The sequence below is a fragment of the Stegodyphus dumicola genome, chromosome 3 (genome assembly GCF_044657685.1).
Source record: "Stegodyphus dumicola isolate Sdum_Otavi_A_Nest chromosome 3, ASM4465768v1".
Lineage (NCBI taxonomy): Eukaryota > Metazoa > Arthropoda > Arachnida > Araneae > Eresidae > Stegodyphus > Stegodyphus dumicola.
In genome coordinates, this window is record NC_140770.1 from 6,767,491 (window position 1) to 6,793,648 (window position 26,158).

Genomic DNA, 26,158 nt, shown 5'->3' on the forward strand with positions numbered 1-26,158 from the left:
AAGCTAATAGACCCTCGGCTACGAAATCTGGTACGTAGGTGCATCTAGACAAGAGCCAGTGCACCTCGAAGCGATTTTTTCGAAATTCGAATTCGAATTTTTTTTATTTTATGTTTTGTGACGAAATCGCATCATTTTGAGACATAATGGGCTATAGGAAAGCGAGATTTTACTCTGCACACTCCATTTTCACATCGTCATGAAACGTATAGGCACTTAGCTATTTTACGAACTTAAAATAAATTTCGTTTTTCAACAAATCGGTTAAATACGAATTTATTTAACAAAGGGAGCTTAACACCTTTTGAACGGAATTTTTTCTAAAAAAGTTCATTTTTAAAAATGTACAATTTATTTTTGTTTGATTTTTGGACGCGTTAAACTTTCATCCTTGCGACTGCTTTTACAAAAAGAATTTTGGAAAAGTGATAATATTTTGTATTTTTTTTTTAAAAATTTTAAATGAAGCTTCCGAGTACACTTCTCAAATCTTTAAAAATGTGATTTTGGCAACCATTTTCCTGTCTTATTGTTGTTGATAGATTTTTGATGAAATTGCATTTTGAATGGATTCATTCTTTTAGAAATATGGGTTTGGCAACAATTTTTGATCGTATTTCTTATGTCACTGTTTTTTTTTAAGAGATTGGCTTATTTCATTGTCATTTATATATATATATATATAATACATTTTTATTGATTTTTTTTGATAAAGTTGTTCTGCAGATTAAAAATTCTGCGCGGAATTTTATGTTTTTTGAGTTGCTTTCATGTTATTTTTTGCTTATTTCATTGTAAGATATTGAAAAGTTTTAGATGATTTTGTTTCTTTAACGGAAAGTTGATTAATTTTTTTATTAGGATAATTAATATTTCTATTAAGGGATATAGCTTATTTCATTGTAATTTTTTCTCTTGAAAATATAAGATAAAATATCATTAATCATACTTTGCTTTACAGAATTTTTTATTTTTTGTATTATTTTATGTTATTTATTGCTCATTTCACTGTATATAAGATATTGAAAAGTTTTGAGTGATTTATTTAGGAAGCAAATTTCTTAACCTCCTTTATACCATTTGAGTTCTTAAGATTTTGCAAAGGGAAGTTGGTTAATTTATTAGGATAATTAATATTTGTATTAAGGGATATTGCTTGTTTTCATTGTAATTTTGTTATACGTAGTAACTTTTTTTTATGAAGTTGTTCTGCAGAGTAAAATTCTACGCAGTTTTTGAATTTAACGTTTGGTGTTCCCTTCAGCCATTTTTCCGGTACATTTAAAAGCCGGACGAAGGCTGACAGCGAAGCTGCTAGTGATATGATAAAAATTTTATTGAATGATTTGAGGATACAGATTTAATTAACTTTCGTTCTTTATTCTCAAAAATAAATAAATAAATAAATAAATAAATAAATAAATAAACATACATTTACGAATTTCATCTCTAAGAATAATCGCTTTATCTTGCTGATTGGCATCTCATTTTTTGGAATACAGCTATACATAACTGCTTTATTTTTCGCAGTTTAGAATAAATAAGAAAGGAATTAATTCTAAACTGTGTAAAATAAAGCAGTTTAGAATTAAGTCGACCGAAAAACATGTGATTCGTGGTATGCTCGTTCTAGCAATTTTCCTCTAAAGCACGGACTTCATACAAATATTGTATTTACATATAAAATTTTGAAGTTTTTACTCACAAATATTTGTTTCTAGAGTAGGCTGCCATTTTGCTTTAGTTTAGCTTTATGCAAGTAATGATGAAGTAAACATATTGGAATAAATTTCAATGAGCATATTTGGAATAAATTTCGGTCTGAAACATTTAATATTTAGTATCAGTATTTTAATTTGAAAGCGCAACCAAGAAAAACGTCTTGCGGGTATTAAACGTTTTTACTTTGCATTTTTGTATTTATTGTTTACGTATGTTTTGCCAAATATTTACTTAGAAAAATTAAAATTTAATTCAATATTTTTCTGAATAAATTATAATAACTGTGATTTTTTTTAAATTTATCTTTTATTTTGCTATTAGCTGTTTTTGGATCGTGCATTTGGCCTACGTGGAATTTAAGTCAAGACGATTCATGTAGCGTATTAAATGCAATTTGACGGGAAATCTTCCCAGACGATTTAAAAGCCGAAAGTGCGGGAGAATTGTGCGATAAATAACTATTCGATGCTATAGTACTTTGAATATCTCACGAACTTCGTTGCGTCTTAGATTTTTATCCTAATTTCGCTGGTGATTCATTAAAAATTGCTGAAAGCGATATCTTAGTAAACAAATTAAATCTCGTTTTCGAAACGATTCCTCTGTATCTGAGATTTCCCACTTAACATACAATTTTTGAAACTTTCCTCACCGAGGAAATAGTAAGGGTCGTTACCGTTGCCATTAATGAAAACGGCGTTCACGATCGGAAAGCATAAACAAATAGCGGATTCTCAAATTAAGTCGTTACATTTGAGCGGAATTGTTATCTTAATGTAACGGCTCCGAATTACAAAGTTTCATTTGCAAAATAGCAACATCATGAAGGAAGTTTCTTCGCAGCGAACTGGCAACGAGCACCGTGCGCGATCGAGTTTCGCTTACGAGTGAATTCACAAAAGTGTAATTGCCGACATCCCGAGTTCGAGAAGACTCGATAAGAGATGCATTTTTATTTGCTTATCTTGCGAGCAGAGAAACAGAAAATTGTGTTGTAAACGTAGCGGAATTGGGCTTTCGAAAGAAATTAGAATAGATGCAGAAAGCTTGAATAACAGAACGAAGTAATATTATGTTCTGCGGTAGCGTTTCGAAGGGAAAATTAAGGAATCACCATTCGAGGAAATTTTATTTAAAGTCATTTAGTAAACAAAATCTTTTCTTATTAAATGTAAGCTGATATCAATATTATCCTCTTAAACAATTTGAAAATGGCGAATTTTCATAAAAAACACATTTCTATTATTACTCTCTTTACTATTAAGGGGATTCATACACCTTAAAACCCATAAGATCATCGAATAGGTGACTGTTGCAAGAATTGGGATAACTCATTTATGCTAAAAGCAATTACTTCCATCATTTTACAGGTGACTACATGATATAGCTGCTTTCTGAAATAGTAACCAGAAAGTTTGTGTTGCCACAAATATTTTTGTAATTTAATTCGCTTTGTGACAAAATAATTTCGCTGGTGATTCATTAAAAATTGCTGAAAGTGATATCTGAGGAAACAAATTAAATCTCGTTCTCGAAACGGTTCCTCTGTATCTGAGATTTCCAACTTAACATACAATTTTTGAAACTTTCCTTACCGAGGAAATAGTAAAGGTCGTTACCGTTACGGCGTTCGTACCGTTACCGTTAAAACGGCGTTCACGATCGGAAAGCATAAACAAATAGCGGATTCTCAAATTAAGTCGTTACATTTGCGCATCGTTACATTTACTTGCGCGCACAGTTTAAAACATTCTGTTGCATAATATTATTTCATATTTAATATATAGCTTTTAAAACATTTGAGAACTACTGTGAACCAAAATTTCTGAGAATTTCATATTAAATTTTTTATTTTATTGGTAATTGAGTTTATAAAATGTATTTCATTAAAAAAATCTGTAATATTTTCGTGCATGAAATCTTTTAATACTAAAATATTCATCAGATTTTGGGTTCAGTTAAAAAATAGGGCCCATATAAAGAATTCCATCCAATTTATAGAATGTACCATTAGCCTTTTTTAAAATATCATGCGCGCAAGGTGGAAACATGACGGAAAATTTTGTCACAAAGCGGATTATTTTGCAAAAATATTTGTGGCAGCACAAATTTTCTGGTTACTAGTTCCCAAAGCAGCTATATTATGTAGTCAGCTGTAAAAAGATGGAAGTAATTCTTTTTAAAATAAATAAAATATCCCAATTCTTGCAACAATCACACATTTGAAGATCATAAGGGGTTTAAGGTGTATGAGCCCCCTTTTAATATCATTTTTAAAATGAAAGGATGTTGCCACCCAATGTTATAGCCATGCGTGTAATAAACATCAGGTAATCTAACATCTTTCAAAGTATAAAGCATGAGCAACAGAAATAAGCACAACTGCAGTGAAATTAAACTTTGCCGTTGGACATTCTTTCCAAAATTAGTAGATGACGTACACTGCCGGGGGGAGGGACAGTTTTATATCTCCCGTTCTACTGCGCCAGTTGACGAAAATCAAATTGTGTTTTTCATGTCTCGAAAGCACGATTTAGGATATATATTAGATTTATATCTGGCAATGTTCTAACATAGGTATTTTGACAGAAAATCGGATTTATTCTGAAATAAAGTACCAATTTTTTCCATATTCCGATTCTACGACTCATTATGCCTAGATATTAAATTTTATAGCTTTTGGTGAAAAATTTATGGAGAAATCTAAAACTTTATTTTGGCGCACACTCTTCAATCTGCGCCAAGAATTTTAAATTAAGACTTAATTAAATTAAGTCTGCGCCAAGAATTTTAAATTAAGAACTTAATTTAATTAATTCTGCGCCAAGAATTTTAAATTAAGACTTAATTAAATTAAGTCTGCGCCAAGAATTTTAAATTAAGAACTTAATTTAATTAATTCTGCGCCAAGAATTTTAAATTAAGACTTAATTAAATTAAGTCTGCGCCAAGAATTTTAAATTAAGACTTAACTTGATTAAATTAAGTCTGTGCCAAGAATTTTAAATTAAGACGAATTTCTTAACGTGTCTTGAGATTTCTTATAACTCTTATAGAAAGGGTCAGAATTAAAAAAAAAAAAAGATCTCCAAAACCTAAGTGTGTTTAAGAAGCGTATCGCTTAAACATTTTAGAAAATTTCTTGAATTATGTTAAAAAAATAACCGATTTTGAAGTTACAAAAATAAAAAATAAAAAGATATTTTTTTGAGAAAATATAACTTGGTTATTTTAACTGAAATTTTGTTTGGGGGTTTGTTTTGGGGGGAAAATCAGCTAAAAGTAATGATTTGTTTCTCTATACATAATGCCGCGCGTCCTACATATAAGAAAATTATGCGAGTATCGATAAGGTATGTAACAAAAACATAATCAAGAATATCGAAATAATTCTATAAATTTCAATATCCAGTTACAATAATAAGCTTTAAAATTGTACTTTAGGAATATTTTAAATATGCCTGACTTCTTAAAGTACATGTCGTTCTTTACATATTAACGTATGCATATTGTTGCGTTTGTACAGGTTTCGTGGATTTGGAGTGATTGACGACAACACTTTATGAAGAATCAAAACACGATTTATTTAGCCAGTATTACTCAGAACAGCTCCAAAAACATGTTTACAGTCATCGAAAAACTACGACAAACACGCTGAAATAATCAGCAACACAGCCTTCAGGCTATAACTGTAACGACAGCTTCACGTCAAAGCACTACAGTACAGCCCTCGGCTCGGTTCGGTCGTTCTCGGAACTCAACATACTCTCGAGACTCTCCACGCTACAACCGGCGATTGACTCAACGACACACTCGATAGTCTCAACGGTGCGTACTCTCGATGCACCCATTCGCGATACAGTCGACGACCATCTCGACACTAGACTGCTACTCCGCGTAATGGCAGGTTTTATAATAGCTTTTAGCCTGCCTTCGAGAACATTCTGGGCCAAACCGGTAAGAATTTGTTCTAGCGTGCTCTCCATCCGTCAATAACATATCGCTAATTTTGTCGCCAAATATCGCCAAAGTGGAGATTTCCCGCCAAATGTGGACACCCTGCCTTCCTTTAGGATTTTCTGGCAACCCTAAACTCGCTTTACTGGGAAGCTATCTTATTGCAGCTGGACATTTCGTAACAATATGAATATTTTGTAAAAATTTATATTGGTACATTCCAGTAGCTTAAAATTTTGTAAAGCAAATTAATAATCCGAATTATCGGAAGATAATCAAGAAGATCCGGGACTGCCACTAAATTCTACAAACTACTCTTATTAGCCATCCGGCAATGAATGCTTTTCGCACGCAGAATTTCGATTCGAGCGCAGAAGCTATCGAAAACTTTCCAGAACTGAGGTCTTGTTGCTTTTTCATATGTGAAAAAGGTTGTAACATATACGATGGACATTTTCGATTTTATGGGAAAATTTCAAAAAACGCGTAACTGAATTTCTAATAATTCTGGGGTAAACAGGTTGGGACTTTTCTCGACATCGGTTTCGAAAGGGGTAAAGAACAAGATCTCATGAACGATTGATCTCATATTGCGGAAACTTTGAATTCTGTCTTCCAACGCTTCTCAAGATACGTTTTGTACAGAACAAGCTTTCCCTACACTTGTTGTGCACTTGAAACGCTAGTCGGAATGTCTGTCAGTGAGTCGGAAAGTGCGTGCGTTGTTACTTAACGCCAGCTGCAAAGTGCGTTGAAATTTTGGCTTTTATTAAAATGCCATTTATAAGTATGTATTTTTTCTCATTATTTTTCCGAGACGAACCGAGAGCCGCCGAAAAATAAGCAAACAGCCGACTAGAATATTTTACTCTTTTATTCTTTTTACACAACATATCTATATTTTGTTTTATTCTGATTAGTTGTATTTTCTAGAAAATGACATACGTGGATTACTAATAATATAAATTTCTTTTCTTTCAGGTAAGGAAAGCTCTGTCTCGTTTCCAACTGGAATGCAAGTCGTTCAAAGGGAAGTCTTCCGATTTTTTCTTAGTTTTTACAAACCTTTTTAATTGTTACTTATCGTAACTAAATATTCGTAACCATTAAGTTCAAGTTGCTTTGAATAGGCCGATACTGATGGATTTATTTTCGTAATCTTTTCCGCGGTAGAGAGGTGCTGAAATCCTCATAAAGGATGTGGAGATCCAATTAAAACGCTCGTATCACGAATCATTTCGAATATCACAAACCAAACCTCGAGAGCTCTTATGCGATAGGTATAGGTATAGGTAACGGGGAGCACGGGCACTGTCCCTTTACCATAATGGTTAATCGGTATTGCACCGTGCCCACCACTGTCTAGAGCCAATGTGTAGGAGCCACATTTGCGCCCAGCACCAAAAGCCGAGGCCAACGCTCGGACCATCCAGAGGGCAGTCAAACGGACCAAAAGCGCCCTCCACACAACGCTCACCCAACCGCCCAGGCATTAGTACATATGATAGCAAATACTGAGATTCTCTAACTATTATAATACAATGTGCAATTGGTACATAATGAAATTGCAATTATAAATATACTGCATAATACAAGTCCAATATGGTACGCATTATGGCTAACGTTTACGTCAAACGATCGAATCCCGAGGTCGTTTATCGTCCTTAAAAACATGTGAAACTCTTGCGCTGCTGCACTTCTCATCGGTGCTAACAGATGGCGACACGATCGAGCGACTAATTACCAAGCAGCACCAAACGAGCTTACGACACCAAGTGATCGTTACGAGTAAATAAGCCACCGTTCGAAGAGACAGAAACGTTTGTAAACTTTATAAAGGTGCCCGCACAGCAAAATGGTTAGTACAATTTGTAAAAAAACAATCTTCATAAAATTGCAGGCACTTGCATTTCGAGCAACCGCTTTGCAAATACAGTATGGTGATGACCGACTCGGCCGCCAGGGAGTGCTCATTGCGTGCTTAATATTTCGCATACTTTTGTGGCAACCCTGTTACGTTTCTTTTGAAACCTACTTAGTCGTAATGAATACTGAGCATTTTGTTTGTGTTTTAAGAGTAATTTAAAGTAACTAATATATAAATGGTTACAGCCGAAAACATTGCGGACGAAAACGTCGCGGAGAAAAAAACGCAAGGCGAAAACGTCGTGCTACAAAACATCGTGGGAGAAAACATCGCAAAGAGAAAACATCGTGGTACAAAACATCGTCGTCGAAAATAAAGCGGTTCAAAAACTTCGCAGTTTAAAAACATCGCCGTCGAAAATATAGTGGTAAAAAATAGAGTATCTACAAATCATCGCACGACGATAACATCGCAGACATGCTTTTTTCAGGCTTTAATAACTGTAAATGGATATTCCCATAATGATTTGTGAGCGCAAGTGATGTAAGGAAGGATAATTTTTACTTTCACATTTTTTTATTAACTAATAAATTTTTGCTGAAAAAATAAGAAGGAAACTTAAGCATAGAAAATTAAATGCAACTTAATAGATTATGCTTTTTATGAAAAATTACCTGTAAAATCTTTATAAAAATGATTTATTAATGGTCTTTGTTAGTTAACTATGTCGATTTAAAATTCTATTAAGTGCTATAAGTTGCATTAATTTTCTATGCTTAAGTTTTCTTTTCTTAGCAAAAATTTATTATTTAATAAAAAATATGAAAGTAACAATTATCCTTTTTTACATTAAATTATCCTTATTTGCATTAAATTATCCTTATCTTTACATTAAATTATCCTTCTTTACATTAAATTATCCTTATAATTATCCTTTTATTTCCATTAAATTATCCTTCTTTTCATTAAATTATCCTTATTTGGGAAAATCTGATGCAGTTATTATTCTTTTTATTCATAGAAATGGTCGATAGATAATTTGAAGGATACTGCATTATTGTTGATTATATGTCCTGGATTTAACTCGTTTAACTTCTGTTTGATATGTGCAGCAAGAAGTAACTGAAGCTGTTTGTTTACAATCAAAGTTTGTTGACAATCAAAGTTTGTTGCATACTTTTCATTGTTAATCCAGCAGTTTATGCAGTACGGAGTTTGGGTAGAGCAACTAGAAGCATGGTGTTATCCGCCGCAGAATTTGTTTCTTTACACCTTGGTTTGAAGTGGCAGTGTTTTGTTCAGAAGTGTGCAATTCCTACCACTCCAGTGTAACACTTACTGGGTTAGCAAGAATTTATTTTGCTACTCCAGTAAGTGTATTCACTTAATGGTGAAGTCTTGGCAGATTTGGCATCTGCGTACACCGATAAATTCGGTTATTTTATTGGTGCGCCATCCAATATATATTTGTTTTTTACTATCCTTGGAAAATTTGACCGTGAGATTCTATGATCCAATTATCAGTATTATTTTATTTTGACCATTCAATTTAATAAGGGTCTTAGCTCTGAACTATTTGATTGCGTTTCTTGAGCTGTAATTTGAATCAGTTCATCAGGGTTGAAACCTTTTAGAGTATTACGAATTGTGCATTTTGGTATTCTGGCTGTAGGAAATTTTATTAACTGTTTCTTTTGCAGCAGTTTTGGCACTGAGGTTCCAGCTGATTTTTTTCCTACATCTTCTGGGTTATGACAGTGCCTGGAGTTTATTTTTTTTGACACTGATTTTTAATTTTTGGAGCGGTATTATTTCTTTGAATTTATCTTGAAAATTTCTACATATTCTCGCATCATTTGGGTAAAAGAGTATGGTATTATTCGGTTTACTTGATATGAACTCGCAACTTCTATATACGATCTTGGTTTGGTTTATTTAATTATAGCAAAGCACACTAGGGCTATCTGCCTAATATATATATATATATATACGATCTTGAATTAGTATACATAGAGTTGTTTCTTGGTTGGTTTCTTTGATAGTTAGGATCATTTCTAGGTCCGAGGTCGCTGTTATAAAATTCCGTATTTGGATAATGTTCTTTTCTATTCATTTGAAGGCCGTCGTTTGATTCTATTTGTTTACTACTGGAATTTGGTTGAAATCCTATATTGTATATAAATGGAGTAAATAATCTAATTTTCTCATGAGGATAGGAGTAATTATGTATTTTTCATCCTGTATTATTGGACTTGTGTTGGTAGAATTCTCAGTTCTTTCTGGGATTACTGTTTGAATCATATTTTGTTTTGATATTAGAGGGTCAAAAGCTCGCTGCAAAACTGGAGCGTTTTTTAGACATGTTGATGCGTCATTTAACGTTACTGATGTCGGTTCAGTTGGCAAGGTCATGAAGACTTAGCGATTTTGATCCCATTGGTCTAGTTGAGGTGTTATCCAGTACTCAATCTTTGAGGAAGTCGGCAAATGATTTAATTTTATTGTAGAGTTTTTCAGAAAAAAATATTTCTTGTGTTTTTATCGCTCTTTAAAAGAGTGATGCAGTTATCATAAGCGTTTTGGACTTTCATTTATCTTTCATCATTCAAATGTAATATAGATTATCATTTTATTCTGTAGCTATTGCAGATAATGCAGATGATGATTATGTTGGATGAAGATGTACACTTAATATTTATATGATAATGAATAGTGGAGCTGCAATTATTTAGTGATGAAATGCTTGATGATCTTGATAGTTAAAACAGCAGTTATCAAATAAGTCGCAATAGTAAATTACAAATTTAAAATTATTAAATAGTATAATAAAAAATAGTTTAGAAACTTAATAATTTAATACTCGTATAAAAAATAAGGCTAATATTTTAGTTATAATGTGTGTTTGCCTTTGAATATTACACTTTACAATTATTGCAAATGTAAAAAGATTATCGATATTAAAGCATTTATTTTTATTTTGTTTATAGTTATAATAATCTAAAGTAATCAGTTGTTTAGTTCCTTTTGAATTTTATTATTGTAAAACATTAAAATACTCGTACATTTTAACAATTTTAAGTCAATGAGATACATTCCGCAAGAGAAGAAGAGGAAGAATGACCTTGCTTGTTTGCATTAGCTGTGCATAAGTCACGTGATCTCTGAGGTCATCTGCATTGCCTGTTTACAAAAGGTATACATAAGTCACGTGATCTATGAGGTCAGCGGAATGTATCTCATTTCTGATAGAAAAAGAAAAATAGTTTTAGCCTGTGCTTTTGCAAAATCTCGCATTTGAGTTTGAAACAATGGCTTTCTGAAATAAGAAAATTGATAAAAATTCAATATTTTGGATATTTTACGCAGATTAAAGCATTTTTGCCATAAACCTATATGAATGGAAAGATAAAATTTAGTTCTATCAGTCTGTATAAAATTATATTTTTAATACAAAAATAATCAGAAAATATTGCTATAAAGATTTGAATATAGTTGTTTAATATGCTTCAAAGGATAAATACTGTTATAATTGTTGATGATATAAAACTTACAAATTCGTGGATTTCAAAATTAAATAACTTATGATTGTCTTGGCGTACTCTTTCAAACTTGCATCATTTTGTTCCATTCATGGTGGGCTTCACATTGATATAAAACTTATACATAAAATACCATTTCTTATGCTACTTCATTCAATACTTATCTCCTAAGAGTGTTTGGATTTTCACAAAATTCAATTCTCTTTACCATTGCCTAAGCAGAAAACAGTGAAAGTGTCAAATGTTATTGAATGGGAAATCCTATTCTCCAGAAATTTCATGTAGCTGCTGTGTTTCTGGGTTTTTCCTTTTGTCGCCTCTACATTAGAACTGCTGAGCATTTGCCCATTGACACGTTGATCTCGACGCCGGTCCCTGGGGACCAGCAGTGAACTTTCCGTGGCCCGACGCCGGCCGCACGGAAAGTTAAAATATCTAGGATTTTTTTTTAATTCGTAGATGTTTTAACTTTAATTTTAATAATTTTTTAACTTTTATAATTTTAAGTTTCATTTTTTAACTTTTATAATTTTAACTTTAATTTTTTAACTTTAATAATTTTTAAAGTTAAAAATTAAAGTTAAAATTATACAAGTAATTTTCTAACTTTAATACTGTCGGTCCTCGGGACGACAGTATTAAATATAGAATCAATGAAATGTGATCAAATGTAGTTTTAATGAAATTTATTGAAACATTCTAAACAAAAATACGGTTTAGCTTTACACATATTACATACGTAACAATGCTTTTGGTAGTATTTTGTTACCAATCTGGGTTAAGCTGATTTTGCTACCAAGATAACCGGATGAACGGAAAGGACAGCAAATTCGGCGCCGGGCTCAACGTGTTAAAATTTTCCCACAGTGATTTGTTTCTTTTTAATGCTCCTAAAATAAGACATCGAACATATATAGGCTACGGCTGTTTACAGCTTTATCAAGGAGGTAATACCGAAGTTCTCCATACGTCTTCCCTCGTATCTTCTTCTGAAGACATTTTCCTCTCGCGCATGAACGCATATTGGAGAATCTTTGTTGTTCGTATTTGAGACATGGTTTGTTATCAAAAGACATTTTGCTTACGTTATTTGAAATGAGAGAGGCTGCAAAAAGTATAGGTAAGTTGCAAGAATTTCGATAACAAATTCTGTTCTGGAACCAAGGTTCCACTGTACAGCCGATATATTGCTTTAATATTTAAGAAACAGGAATATTACCTCAGCCGTCCTGTTCGTGAGATTGTACAGCGACGCTAGATGCAACAGGCTCTCCCGTTTTGTGCTAGACTGACTGATGGAGAGTAAAAGTGTTTCCGCTTGTTGATAGCTTCTCTCTTGGATCAGCAGTTGTGCCTGAAAAGATTGGAAATTCCTATAAATTTATAACATGCATCTGCAGAGGGTATTCACAGATTTGTGTAATGATTTTGCAAAGATATCTATATAAACAAACCTTAGAATTTTATTTTCTAATATGCTCATTCTGATAGCTCTTTTGTTGAACTATCATATTACATCTTGATTTCCAAGATAAAAGCCCTTTTCTTAAAATATCAAAGTTAATTCTACTCCACTCCCTTCACAATCTTCCGGAATGCATCCAATGATTTTGGATGCCTCTTATATAAAGAGCTTGTTTTAAAAGTCCAAATGCACAGTAATCCATAGGAGACATATCATGGGAATGGGGTGGGATGCATTTAAAGGGAATAGCTTCAATACTGGTTTTATTTCTCAGTTTTTCAAAAAATAGAGCAGTAGATTTAAAGGTATGGCTGGGAGCCTTATCTGAAAGGAACTTAACACAGTGAAGGTTGTCTGGATGAAGAAAGGGAATTTCGTCTATAAAAATTAACATATTTCTGTTTTCATGTCTTAGCGGAAAATCCAGCCCCTTCCCCCAAAAGAGCTATTGCAAAAATTTTAAATATCTCTATAAGAACTGTGAAAAAAATTATCAAATCTGATTAGATAATTTTCACATTAAATTCAAATTAGTTTTCACATTTTTCTATTCTCTTTAAGTTTTCCGTTATAAGAAAATCCAGTAATAACCATAAACTCTTTAGAAAAACGTTCCTTGTTTCCTCTGAACCAGCTTCATTAGTTAATGGCAATAATTCCAATCTAGTATTTCTTAACGATTTTAAAATTGTAATAGCTTAATTTTACATATTTCATTACTATTTCCTTCGACAGATGGCGCTACGCTTTGCTCCGACCTTTGTTGTGGAATAAATACGATCGTGGCGCCTCCCTTCTTTAAAGGAATTTTTTATATACTTACTTTTATTTATTGCTCCTGAGGAAGATGAGCTTATAACTGTTCACTCTCAAAATCGATAGTTTTAATTAAGATGCGCGCAATAAACGAGGTTACTGTCTTGCTCTATTTGAAATTCTGTACGACGAAATTAGTGGCCATGGACGGTCGAAACGGTGTAAAGTGGCTGAATACTGCTAGTTCTACCTTGGTTCGAATCCCGGGGATCAGGCTAGCTACATGACCGATTTTTCCCAAATGTAGTATGTCCAGTTTCCCTTAAAACTTTCTCCACGAAGACATCCCTTCCCATACGTAGATAGCCCTCCAGTTGCTTTTCCTCAATCAGTTAACCCAACCATAATATTGTTACGGATTTGGTATTTAAATAGCTTATGTTAGTTGAATTGTAAATTAAATGGTTTTATTTCCCGCGCAGTGCAGCGCGTGACGAATATTAAAAGAAAGCTAAGCCGGAAAATTGAAAATACAAGAGCGCGTATATGTAACATTTAATAAATATCTCTTTTTAAGTTCCAGAAAGTTCTCGTGCGCGATTTTAAAATCTTATAAAAAGGAGGAAAACCTCTCAGTTCGTAGTAGTTACTGAGTTTGTTGTTGTTTAAGAGTTTGTTTAGAAAACTGCTCTTGTTGACTGTAGTGAATTCGCGGGTTAGCTTTCTTTAGCTGTTTTGAATTAAGTTTTTTTGAACGTTTGAGTAGTTAAAAGATAACTACTGTGAGATATTGTAATACTGCACGAATAATTTAGGAAATTTAAGCATATTTGTTATAATAATAAATTTTGTTCATTTTTCATCGGACTTGTGCGTTCATTTCGTAACGAACCCGTACGCACGTAACAATATATCATTGAGCGTAATAAACGTGTTTGCGTTATTTGAAATGAGAGACACTGCAAAAGTAAATTACAAGAGTTATGTTGCTTAAAAAGTTATTTGAAAAGGTATTTCATTCTTATCCTTCCCGACGCTTCCCTAGAGTTTAGGGGATAATAAAACTTTCTGTCGAAAGGGTCGTCTTTTTTGGTTCACTTTGCTATGTATTTAATATCATTTTGTACTGCTACAGCGAACCTAACAGTATAAAAAATGGGGCGTAACGAATAAGATGGATATCTTTGATTGAAGTGTTTTTTGTATTTTTCCCGAATTTCTCAAAGTTTTAACAAAAATATTAAACTAATTAAAAATTACTGTTAGTTTGGTTAAGCGAGTACTCTAGGAGATAGCTTAGTAGGGCGTATCGTAGAGTATTTGGTGTCGGCCGAAAACGTCGTGTCAAAAACATCGTAGACGAAAACGTCGCCCAGAAAACAACTCAAGGAGAAAACGTCGTGGGAGAAAACATCGCTGTTCCGAAATATCGTGGTAGAAATAAATGTGGTCGAAAATAAAGCGGTTCAAAAACCTCGCAGTTTAAAATCATCGTCGTCGAAAATATCGTGGTAAAAAATAAAGTATGTACAAATCATAGCATACATGCGTTTTCGGGTTTTGAAACTTGAAAGTGCATGTTCATATAGAGCTCAAGAAAAAAAAGGAGGGACTCTTTTACTTTTACATTTCATATACAAACTTGTATTTGAACGAACTAATAAATTTTTGCTGAAAAAATAAGGAAACTTAAACATTTAAAAATTGAAAATGAGTAAAAAATTAATGCAACCTAGAAAGCTTAGTATAATTTTAAATTTATATAGTTAATTAACAAAGGCCATTAATAAATTGAGCTTTCTTTATAAAGTTTGATAATGTTTCATGAAAAACAGTCTAAAAATGCTTAGAAAAAAGAAGACAAATAACTGCAGGAGGTTACCTCCATAAAAATTGGATAGTTAATTCATGAAATTATTTTCTTTCACATTTGTTAATCTGATATTGTTTTAATAAAAAATACACATTGTTTTGTTTCCGTCTATTCTTAAAGTGCCATTAACATTTTCATGCATAGCGTTAAATTAATTTTCTAGATGTCGTTACGTTAGTTATGACGAAAGTCAGTTACATAACATGTCACTAATGTGATTTGAAAAAGGCACGTGTGGAATGCAATGATTTGTAGGTATTTTAAACCTAAAAATTGTTTACATTATTTTTTACCACGATATTCGACGACGATGTTTTTAAACTGCGAAGTTTTTGAACCGCTATATTTTCGACCACGACATTTTAGAACTGCGATATTTTCTCTCACGATGTTTTGTACCACGACGTTTTTCTCCTTGAGTTGTTTTCTCAGCGACGTTTTTGTCCGTAACCGATTATTTAAGTGTACCTGAGTAGGTATCGCAGTAGAGCACCTAGACAGGGAGCGGGTACCCGATTCTAGTAGATACTAGATTCTAGTAGGGTGTAAACGTGTACCCAACACGGCAGATAGTAGGTAGTACAAATACTAGAAACATCCGAACCCCCTGGCGAAGAAATGGCCGCAAAATTAAACCGTTAACACATATAAAGAAATTAAGAATTTGTTATTTATTTACGCCCAGGGAAACCAGCCCGAAGATCCCCAATAACAAAAAATAAAAAGATAACAAACAATAAGAAAACACAACCGGCAAGATTTCAAAAACACGGTAAACATGTAGCTCAGCTACCAAAGTGTAAAGTTCCCAAAACAGCACAAAAGAAAAAGACAATTTTAAAAAAATAACCGAGAAAAATAGGGGGTTAACTCAGAAAATATCAAAAAAATAAGGAACGACAAACACAACCCCCACAACAAAAAACTTCACTTATAGTAAGACAGAATAGAAAATTATACAAAAACAACAACGAAAAATCTGTTGTGATTAAGAAATCTCATAAGGGCTCTCGTAAATCGTAATAAAATTCTTAATATCAACGGTTAGATAGTTTTGTAAAGAAATTTAAAAGTATTCTCTAATAAAAGCGGTTAAAGGACAGCCAAAAACAAAATGTCTGGTATTACGACAGGTAGAGACGTAGTAGGTAGTATTACGGAAGCGGAACAGACATAGTATCGCATCGGATGGGGGTCAGCGGGTACCCCACGCCAGCGATTTCAGAAAGGGCTAAACGGGTACCCGAGGAGATACCTTAGTAGGGCACGTAGCGAGGCATTTAAGGGTACCCGAGCAGGTATCACAGTAGTGCACCGAGTAGGGGTGAGCGGGTACTCGAGATAAGGAACACTCCAGCGGGTCAACGGGTATCCAAGGAGTTAGCAGAGTAGCGCACCCGAGCGGATGGCGCAATAGAGAATCCAGTGGGAGAGGGTACGCTTATAGTTCTTGTAGGGTGCAACCGACTACCCGAGGAGACTGTTCAGTAGGACACGTAGTAGAATATACAAGTGGCTGAGCAGGTATCACAATAGGCCACCTACTGGTAGCGAGTACCCGACAATAGGGATCGCAGAATGGGCTGAACGGGTACACAAACAGGTGGCAAAGTAGGGACCCCGAGCAGAAGGAGTGGGGAAGCGTGTATCTGAGGTCAGGGTTTGTGGAAGGGTTGAATACCCGTTCAGTAGAGCAAATAGTAGTGGGAGTTTAATAGCCGAAAAAATAGTTTAATAGCGCAAGTAGTGGGGAATTTAAGGGTACCCGAGCTGCTATTGCAGTAAGATATATGGTGGTGGGTGAGTGGATACCCGAGATTAGGAACTAATAGGGAAGAGCAGAAAGCGCGGTAGAGCACATAGTGGGTAAGCGGGTACTCGAGGAGATAATTTAGTAGGCTAGTACTACTAAATTATCTCTTACTAAATTTAGTAGTACTAAATTTACTAAATTTAGTACCCAAAGTAGGCACCCAGTTAGGGATCGAGTACTCGAAGAGTTAGTAGGGGTGAAGAATACCTGAGTAGGTGAGTTAGTGAGAGGTCGGGTACCCGATGAGGAAGGAGGGGTGAGGGGGTACCCAGTGTAGGCATCCAAATAGCGTTTGAGTACTCGAAGAGTTAGTAGGGGAGTTAGTGAGAGGTGAGAGGTACCTGAGTAGGGGAGTGAGAGGTCGAGTAGGGGAGTTAGTGAGAGGTGGGGGTACCCGAAGTAGGCACCCAGTTAGGTATCGAGTACTCGAAGAGTTAGTAGGGGTGAGGGGTACCTGAGTAGGGGAGTAAGTGAGAGGTAGGGTATCCGATGAGGAAGGAGGGGTGAGGGGTACCCAGAGTAGGCACCCAGTTAGCGATCGAGTACTCGAAGAGTTAGTAGGGGTGAGGGGTACCTGAGTAGGGGAGTAAGTGAGAGGTCGGGTATCCGATGAGTAAGGAGGGGTGAGGTGGTACCCAGAGTAGGCGACTAAGTGAGAGGTCGGGTCACCGATGAGGGGTGAGGGCACCCAGTTAGGGTTCGAGTACTCGAAGAGTTAGTAGAGGTGAGAGGTACCTGAGTAGGGGAGTTAGTGAGGGGTGAGGGGTACCCAGAGTAGGCACCCAGTTAGCGATCGTGTACTCGAAAATTTAGTAGGGGTGAGAGGTCGGGTCACCGATGAGGAATGAGGGGTGAGGGCACCCAGTTAGGGTTCGAGTACTCGAAGAGTTAGTAGAGGTGAGTGGTAACTGAGTGGGGGAGTTAGTGAGAGGTCGGGTACCCGATGAGGAAGGAGGGGTGAGGGGGTACTCAGTTAGGGATCGAGTACTGGAAAAGTTAGTAGGGGTGAGGGGTACCTGAGTAGGGGAGTGAGAGGTCGGGTGTCCGATGAGGAAGGGGGTGAGGGGTACCTGACTAGGGAACTATATGAGAGATCGGGTATCCGATGAGGAAGTAAGGGATCGAGTACTCGAAGAGTTAGTAGGGGTGAGTGGTACCTAAGTAGGGGATTTAGTGAGAGGTTGGGTACCCGATGTGTTAGTAGGGTTGATGGGTACAGGTTTCCCAATGAGTTACCGTATTAGAATCCCGGTTTAAATGGCAGTGTGGGGCGCGTAAGTGACGGGTTAAGGGAAGAGGAATAAATATCATGCGGCTGAAGGCGTATTCGAGGAGATAAAACACGGCACTGGAGTAGATGGCGCATGAGAGTGAATTGTACCGACGGAAACGAACGTGGAAGTTTTCTGTACCCGAGGAGATTCTTTAGTGGGCCAAGTAGTTGGTGGTATAACGCAAGCTGAGTAGTATCAGAGTAGGGTACTTAGTGATGGAGACCCGGTATCCGAGATTAGCAAAACCGATTGGCCAAACGAGCAGACGGTGCGGTAAATTAACTGGGGGGAGTTTACCCCCCAGTATACAGGCTTCCGACGTAAGGTAATTGCGAGAAGCTCACCCCCTACTAAAACCTGTATTCGGGTACCCTCTACTCCCTTATGTATAAGGCTCATGTGCCTTATTGCGTTCCCTAATATTAGGTGCCCGCTGTGTCGCCCTTAAGTGCCCTAATATGATATCTGCTCCACATCCATCGTACAACCTACCCTAACTAAACTATCTCTTCACGTGCTCGCTTACATCTGCTACATTCCCTTTTCTCGGGTACCCGCAACCTTCATCATGTTCTCAATTGCGCCTTCAGCGGGGCACCTTGCTTTGCTAACTCCTTGGATACACTTTCAACTCCTACTGGCTTCCTCATCTTGGATACCCGCCACCAGGTGCCCTACTGGGCCATCTGCTCGGGGGCCTCTTGTGCCAACTCCCGGTACCGTTTAGCCTGTTCTGCAATTCCGAATCTCGGGTACCAGCTCACCCGCCACTTGGTACCCTTAAATACCCTACTAACCTCATGTACCGCTCACTACTGGAACCTCTATCTGGGTACCAGTTTACTCCCTCCTACGCTCCTTTTTCGCAAGTACCTCTCCCTCGACTACATATTCTACTGCGCCATCTGCTCGTGTGCCCTACTGTGTTAACTTCTCGGACACACTTTCAATCCACTGCTGGGTTCCCTAATGTCGAGTACTCGCTCTCCCGCCTTTATGCGTCCTACTGTGCTATCTCCTCGGGCACCCGTTCACCCCAGCTGTATTTCTTTTTCTCAGGTCTCAGGTATTTCTCAGGATTACAGAGGCGATCTTCTCAGAAACGCTATTCCATCCACAGGCCCCCATCACACATCGTCGGCAAATCTTAGTTCCGTGGCATTCGATGGTGTCCACCTTCAAAGGAACAAAGCTCTCACTCACGAATGGTTCGCGAAGACTTTGTAACCTTCCTCTTTCCTTCGTTCTAATTTGGGTGCGCCGTCCTTTCGATAATGAAGGAATGGAATTAATGAAGCGGACAGCGAGCGTCTGATTTAAATTTGACGCTCCAAGGATTCGACCGGGCTAGCGAACTGGAAAGCGATAGGAATAATGAGACCAGGAAAGCATAAAACACGGGCTATAAATCGAAGCTGCCTTGCCTTGGATTTAGTCATCTCGGAGGTGAAAGTAAATAAAGATTTCGGGAAGGATAAATCCTCGAAATGAACTGCCCCGAAAGGAGAGGCTAAATGGGCCAAAACGCTCTGGAGAATGCCTTCGCAATCAGAATAGTTGCAAAATAGAAATGAGAAATCACTGCAAATCTTGAAGTTGGGTTTTCTGTTGCGGAAGTAGAAAGTTAGTTTTCGACTCGTGGCAAAATGTCGTAAATACAAAAAATCTGAAAGTTTTTAACGTCGCTCCAGAAGATGCGTGGATGTTTTTACGCTCTCCGAACTCGCAATTTAAGAATATGCTGTTCGACTCACACCCTGGTAACATGACATATTTTTTGTCTTTTTTAACTTTATTATTAAGCCTACCTTTCTTCGCACGTTCGCCACATACAATTCGACAACAAAAATTTCAAAATTTTTTAAAGCAGCGTAGATTTAGAATGCTATTTTATTATTATTAAATTTTTATACGTTTATCTTTGTTTATCAAATATCAGATTTACATCAAATAAAATTAAAAGAAAATAAATGTTTTAAAACAGCATATTTTTAGAATTCGGAAAGAGTGTAGGGGATTGTAATACATTTTTCTATTTTTTTCCGGTCTTTTCTCAGCTGACCATATCACTGTTCAAATTTCTTTGTAAGATGACTCATGAAACATTCTATGTCAAGAGGAACCAGTGGGAGTTTAAGGAGTATAGTTTTAAGGAGTTTAACCAGTATAGTTTTAAGGAGGGAAAAACGAATATTTACCTGTTTTGATATTTATTTTTAGTTTATGAATATAAAAAAGATACTTCTATTTGAGCTTTAGTAATTATCAAAATTTTATACACTTTCTATTGTTTAGCTCTCTGAGCGGCAGGAAATGGAAATTAAATTTTTCAGCAAAACTCTTGTTTTATTTACTATATCAGGTGTTACAATGAAATTATTTGCGACAATTGGATTTTCTGGACTTGCTAAATGTCTACATGCGGGTGCTAATCCTGACACAACTGTCATATTTATGGGGCTTTTGGACCAACGATTTTACAAAAGCCCCATAAATATATGACAGTTGCGTCAGGATTAGCACCCGCATGTAGACATTTAGCAAGTCCATAAAATCCACGGCAGTTAATTTTTCAGGCAGAGTCCTTCTATCTTTACTTTATCTAACACAAGTTTCTGCCTATTCTAACAGCGATTCTTAACAGTCTTTGGATTGCTTCTTTGCTTAATTTTAAGTAGTCCCTAACAGGATACTCTTTCCCCGTACAACAACATCCAAGCTTATATGTGGACTTTATGAGGCTCTTAGCCGTCTATTCGGCTGCGTTCCCGGAGCAGGGTGAAGCAGAGAGTAGATGGTTTCTGCCAGGAAGATATCACACTGTGAGGCTAAGGCCAGGTCAGTGGTCTTCCTTGGTGGCGCTCACTCACTCAGATATTTTGTCCAAAACGCGTGAAAAAATGACCACTTCTGGTGGTTACTGTCAGTGACCACCACCCCATAGAACCCATCCCTACAAATCAGTCTCTATGGTACTTCATGGAAACAGTTTTTCCTTTTCAAGAAGAGTGCACATCGTCGTGATGTTGTCTTCGATGGCTGATGCTTATTTTCTTGAAGAATTCCTGAATCCAGTCTCTATGGTACTTCATGGAAACAGTTCTTCCTTTTCAAGAAGAGTGCAGTTTTGCATGTGCTGCATTCCCGCACTGTTCTTACAGGCCTTTTCTTGGTGCTGCAGAGTACACATCGTCGTGATGTTGTCTTCGATGGCTGATGCTTATTTTCTTGAAGAAGAATTCCTGAATCAGCTACTTGCTTATGAATCTTGAATGCCATCTAGTGAGCTACGAGGGAACTTTAGAAACGGTCAGTCTTGAAAACCACTCACATGAGTGAGTAAGACGTTCAAAGAGTTAATGTATAGAACTCATTAAAAATTAATCTAAATTTAAATAAATGGGTTTTCGATTTTTGGAAAGAAGAGGGTCTGGCAAACGTGAAGGAATGCTGTGGCAAAAAGTGTTGAGAACTACAACGTACGCCACATAAAATTGGTGTAGTGGTGTATTTAATTATGGCAAAGCAAACTAGGGCTATCTGCCTAAGGGGAGAGATGCCTTCGTGGAGGAGTTTCTAAGGTAAACTGGCTCGTATACACGTTACACATGGGGAATACCCCGAAAACACCCATGCAGCCAGTCCGTTCGCGGGATTCGAACCTCTGAACGAACTACCAGTGTTCAGCGACTTTACCGCTTGGCCGCCAAATAAAATTAGAGATTAAAATAGCAACACTTTTGATAGCAGTATTTTACGCCAGAGTGTTCAGTGTTATGTAAACAATGACCACCACCTTTTTTGAAGGTCAAGCTTGCAAAATTTATTCACCACTGGAAAGAATTTAGATATCTATTGCTGGCTTTATAAACTGAAATTAAAACGACATGCAACAACAGAACAACAAATACTTACTCATGATACTTACTCAGATGTATCTTACAAATACTTACTCAGATGGTAGCCACTCCCACGAGTGGCTACCATCTATTCTAGCTCATGGTGACATTTTTATCTCGCTTTATGTACCTTTTGAATGACCATGACGTCATTTGGCGGTGAATTGTGAAAATTACTAACGCTGCGAATTACACACAGACAAACAAACGGACACATATATATAAAGAGATAATTTCTTATTTACTGAAAGATTACTAAATTTTCTTAATTACTACGTTTTTGAAAGATTCTCTATTTTCTCTCATATTTATGTTGTTATTAAATCCAGGGTGATCGAGAAACATCTCATGTTTTTTTTTTCTTTTACTTTCAGGACATCTATCAGATGTCGACGTACTATTACTCGGAACTACGGTCATTGCCGTCTGAAGTTCACTTGAGATGCAGCGAGGGGTTTACAGCATCTCTTCGCTTGAGGAATGTATCTGTTGCTATGATTCTTAAAATTGCGTCAAGACAGCAAACCAGCACTACGTCCTCGTTCAGTACGTAAAACAGAAAGAGCGAATCAGGTCAACGTTGATCGTGTACCGGAACACGAACTTGCGTAATCCCCAATGATCAGTTCGGCAGCGAGATATCGCACTTGAGCTTGCCAATGCTAAATCCTGCAAAAAGATCTTTAGTACCGTTCTTAACATGTTCCAATCCGCCCAACAAAAACTTCAGTTTTGCAACCGATTCCAAGAGTTTTGCAAGTTTAACGTCACTTAAGAACATGTTGTGGATGTTAGATGAATCGTAATCCAGCGCACCTCGCTCAACGAGATATCACTGTTTCATTGCCAAGGTTCACCAGCGAGGTTTATTATACTGCAAGATTTGCTCTTCCGTGACGTCACTGACTCATAGTTTGTGCTAAGGAAACTATCCCTTACTCCCTTTGTGTCTTCGTTTCTCTCACTTCTAGACGTCAAGTGGCTGAATAACGTATACCAGCTGGGAGACGTTCAGCACTATAATATATGATGGATATGGAAAGAAATAGATCTGCAGTTTCTGGGATGCAAACAATCCATTTAAATAGAGGAGCGTCCTATGCATAGCGCCACTCTTTCTAGCGCGTTATCTTCCGTAATTATCTGAACAAGAGAGACACGGTAAATAACGAGAGCTAAACGGAAGTGTTTCATATCAACTTGGAACAGCGCCGTGAAGAATTTTTCTCAAGAAAAAATATTTCAACTAAATTTGAAATCTCATTTACTAAATATCTATCAAAATATAGATAAACAATAGTAATAATAACGCAAATGGAAAAATTCCAATTTATATTCATTTTCTATCCGAAATCTAAAGTTTGGTTTCATACACATGTATTACATTATGTACCTTGGAACATTATTAAAAACTAATTATTACGAAACATTACTGAATTTAAATAAAAAAACACTGGTCTTATGATTTGCACACAAAATTTAACTTGTGCAATTTTTCCAATAAAATTGATCCATCCTCATTCTGTATCCGTATCACTTTTCAGGTAAAAGAATTCTGACATCAACTGCATCAACCATTTTTAAGTGAAATGATAAGTTTGTAAAGACTTTATAAATCGATTTATATAATCTAAAGAGATAGTAATACAGCTAATATAAAAACGCGTGGTACTTTCATTCTAAAAATATGCTGCTGTGAAAAAATTTGGGATTTTGCTCTTGAATTCTATGTGACGTAAGTGTGAAGAGAGCGATGTTAAATAATCAAGTTTAAAACACTCAAAAATGATCTGTCAGCAGGACGGAGTCAAGAGGAGACTGATAAACTGAAGGGCTCAGAAAAACTGAACAAATGTTGTGCATAAAAGAATGAAAAATTGAATTCTATGTGACGTAAGTGTGAAGAGAGCGATGTTAAATAATCAAGTTTAAAACACCCAAAAATGATCTGTCAGCAGGACGGAGTCAAGAGGAGACTGATAAACTGAAGGTCTCAGAAAAACTGAACAAATGTTGTGCATAAAAGAATGAAAAATTGAATTCTATGTGACGTAAGTGTGAAGATAGCGATGTTAAATAATCAAGTTTAAAACACCCAAAAATGATCTGTCAGCAGGACGGAGTCAAGAGGAGACTGATAAACTGAAGGGCTCAGAAAAACTGAACAAATGTTGTGCATAAAAGAATGAAAAATTGAATTCTATGTGACGTAAGTGTGAAGAGAGCGATGTTAAATAATCAAGTTTAAAACACCCAAAAATGATCTGTCAGCAGGACGGAGTCAAGAGGAGACTGATAAACTGAAGGTCTCAGAAAAACTGAACAAATGTTGTGCATAAAAGAATGAAAAATTGAATTCTATGTGACGTAAGTGTGAAGAGAGCGATGTTAAATAATCAAGTTTAAAACACCCAAAAATGATCTGTCAGCAGGACGGAGTCAAGAGGAGACTGATAAACTGAAGGTCTCAGAAAAACTGAACAAATGTTGTGCATAAAAGAATGAAAAATTGAATTCTATGTGACGTAAGTGTGAAGATAGCGATGTTAAATAATCAAGTTTAAAACACCCAAAAATGATCTGTCAGCAGGACGGAGTCAAGAGGAGACTGATAAACTGAAGGGCTCAGAAAAACTGAACAAATGTTGTGCATAAAAGAATGAAAAATTGAATTCTATGTGACGTAAGTGTGAAGAGAGCGATGTTAAATAATCAAGTTTAAAACACCCAAAAATGATCTGTCAGCAGGACGGAGTCAAGAGGAGACTGATAAACTGAAGGGCTCAGAAAAACTGAACAAATGTTGTGCATAAAAGAATGAAAAATTGAATTCTATGTGACGTAAGTGTGAAGAGAGCGATGTTAAATAATCAAGTTTAAAACACCCAAAAATGATCTGTCAGCAGGACGGAGTCAAGAGGAGACTGATAAACTGAAGGGCTCAGAAAAACTGAACAAATGTTGTGCATAAAAGAATGAAAAATTGAATTCTATGTGACGTAAGTGTGAAGAGAGCGATGTTAAATAATCAAGTTTAAAACACCCAAAAATGATCTGTCAGCAGGAGAGAGTCCAAGAGGAGACTGATAAACTGAAGCTCTCAGAAAAACTGAACAAATGTTGTGCTTAAAATAATGAAAAATTGCTAATAAAGCTAAAACAAAATGGAATGCTATAAATAAAAATGTAATTAAATTAAAAAATAAATTAAAACATTCAGCGGTTCAGATAAAAATACAATTTCAATCGCAATCCAAGATGCTGCAGCTTAATTTAAATTCTGGCCGCATATGTCATATTTGAATCAAAATTGTGCAATAATTATAGGTTAAAATATTTTTTACTATGGAGGGTAAGGTAAGTATTTACACGATGATACAAATTTCATCGACCTATACAATGGCTTTTTGCAGCCAGAAGCCGGCCGTTTGCTGGTTGGCAATCACAAAATAAATGAAAAGAACTCTACATACATTTCATTTATCGATTTTTTTATCCAAAAGAAAAAAAAAAAAAAGAATTGTAACGCAATTCTGATAAGAAGTACAGACATGCCATGTAATAATACCACTAAAAAATACGTGGTGTTTTCTTTCAAGAGAAAAGGAATGACACATGATGATGTAACATAAAACGGTACTTACGTATTAACGCAACCAGGCCAAAATTCGCATAAATCGCCAAATTTGGCGACCCTACTTACGGCAACCCTACGTGTTATGGGGCGTGTACTACCACAACAATGGGTTTTCGGCGGAATTTGCCGAGAAAAGAAAGAGACTTTTTTTGGTTACTGTACCTAACAGAAGCGCCGTTACCCTCATGGAAAAAATTTGCGAAAAGATGAAGGAAGCATCATTTATTCGGATTGCTGCAAAGGATACAATAGAAGTGAGTTCGAAAATGCTGGATTTCTGCATGGAACTGTTAATCACAAATATAACTTTGTGAATCCCAACACGGGCGTTCACACACAACATGTAGAGCGCATGT

General features: G+C 36.0%; 1 protein-coding gene across 1 annotated transcript in view; it reads right to left on the reverse strand.

Moving 5' to 3' along the window:
* LOC118196746 (protein O-mannosyl-transferase TMTC1-like) overlaps nt 1-26,158 on the reverse strand; it is an 848,849-nt gene that overhangs the window by 20,884 nt on the left and 801,807 nt on the right. The window contains exon 15 of the mRNA XM_085812306.1: nt 12,305-12,439. Within this exon, the coding sequence (XP_085668432.1) occupies nt 12,305-12,439 (135 nt within the window). The remainder of the gene's footprint in view (nt 1-12,304; nt 12,440-26,158) is intronic.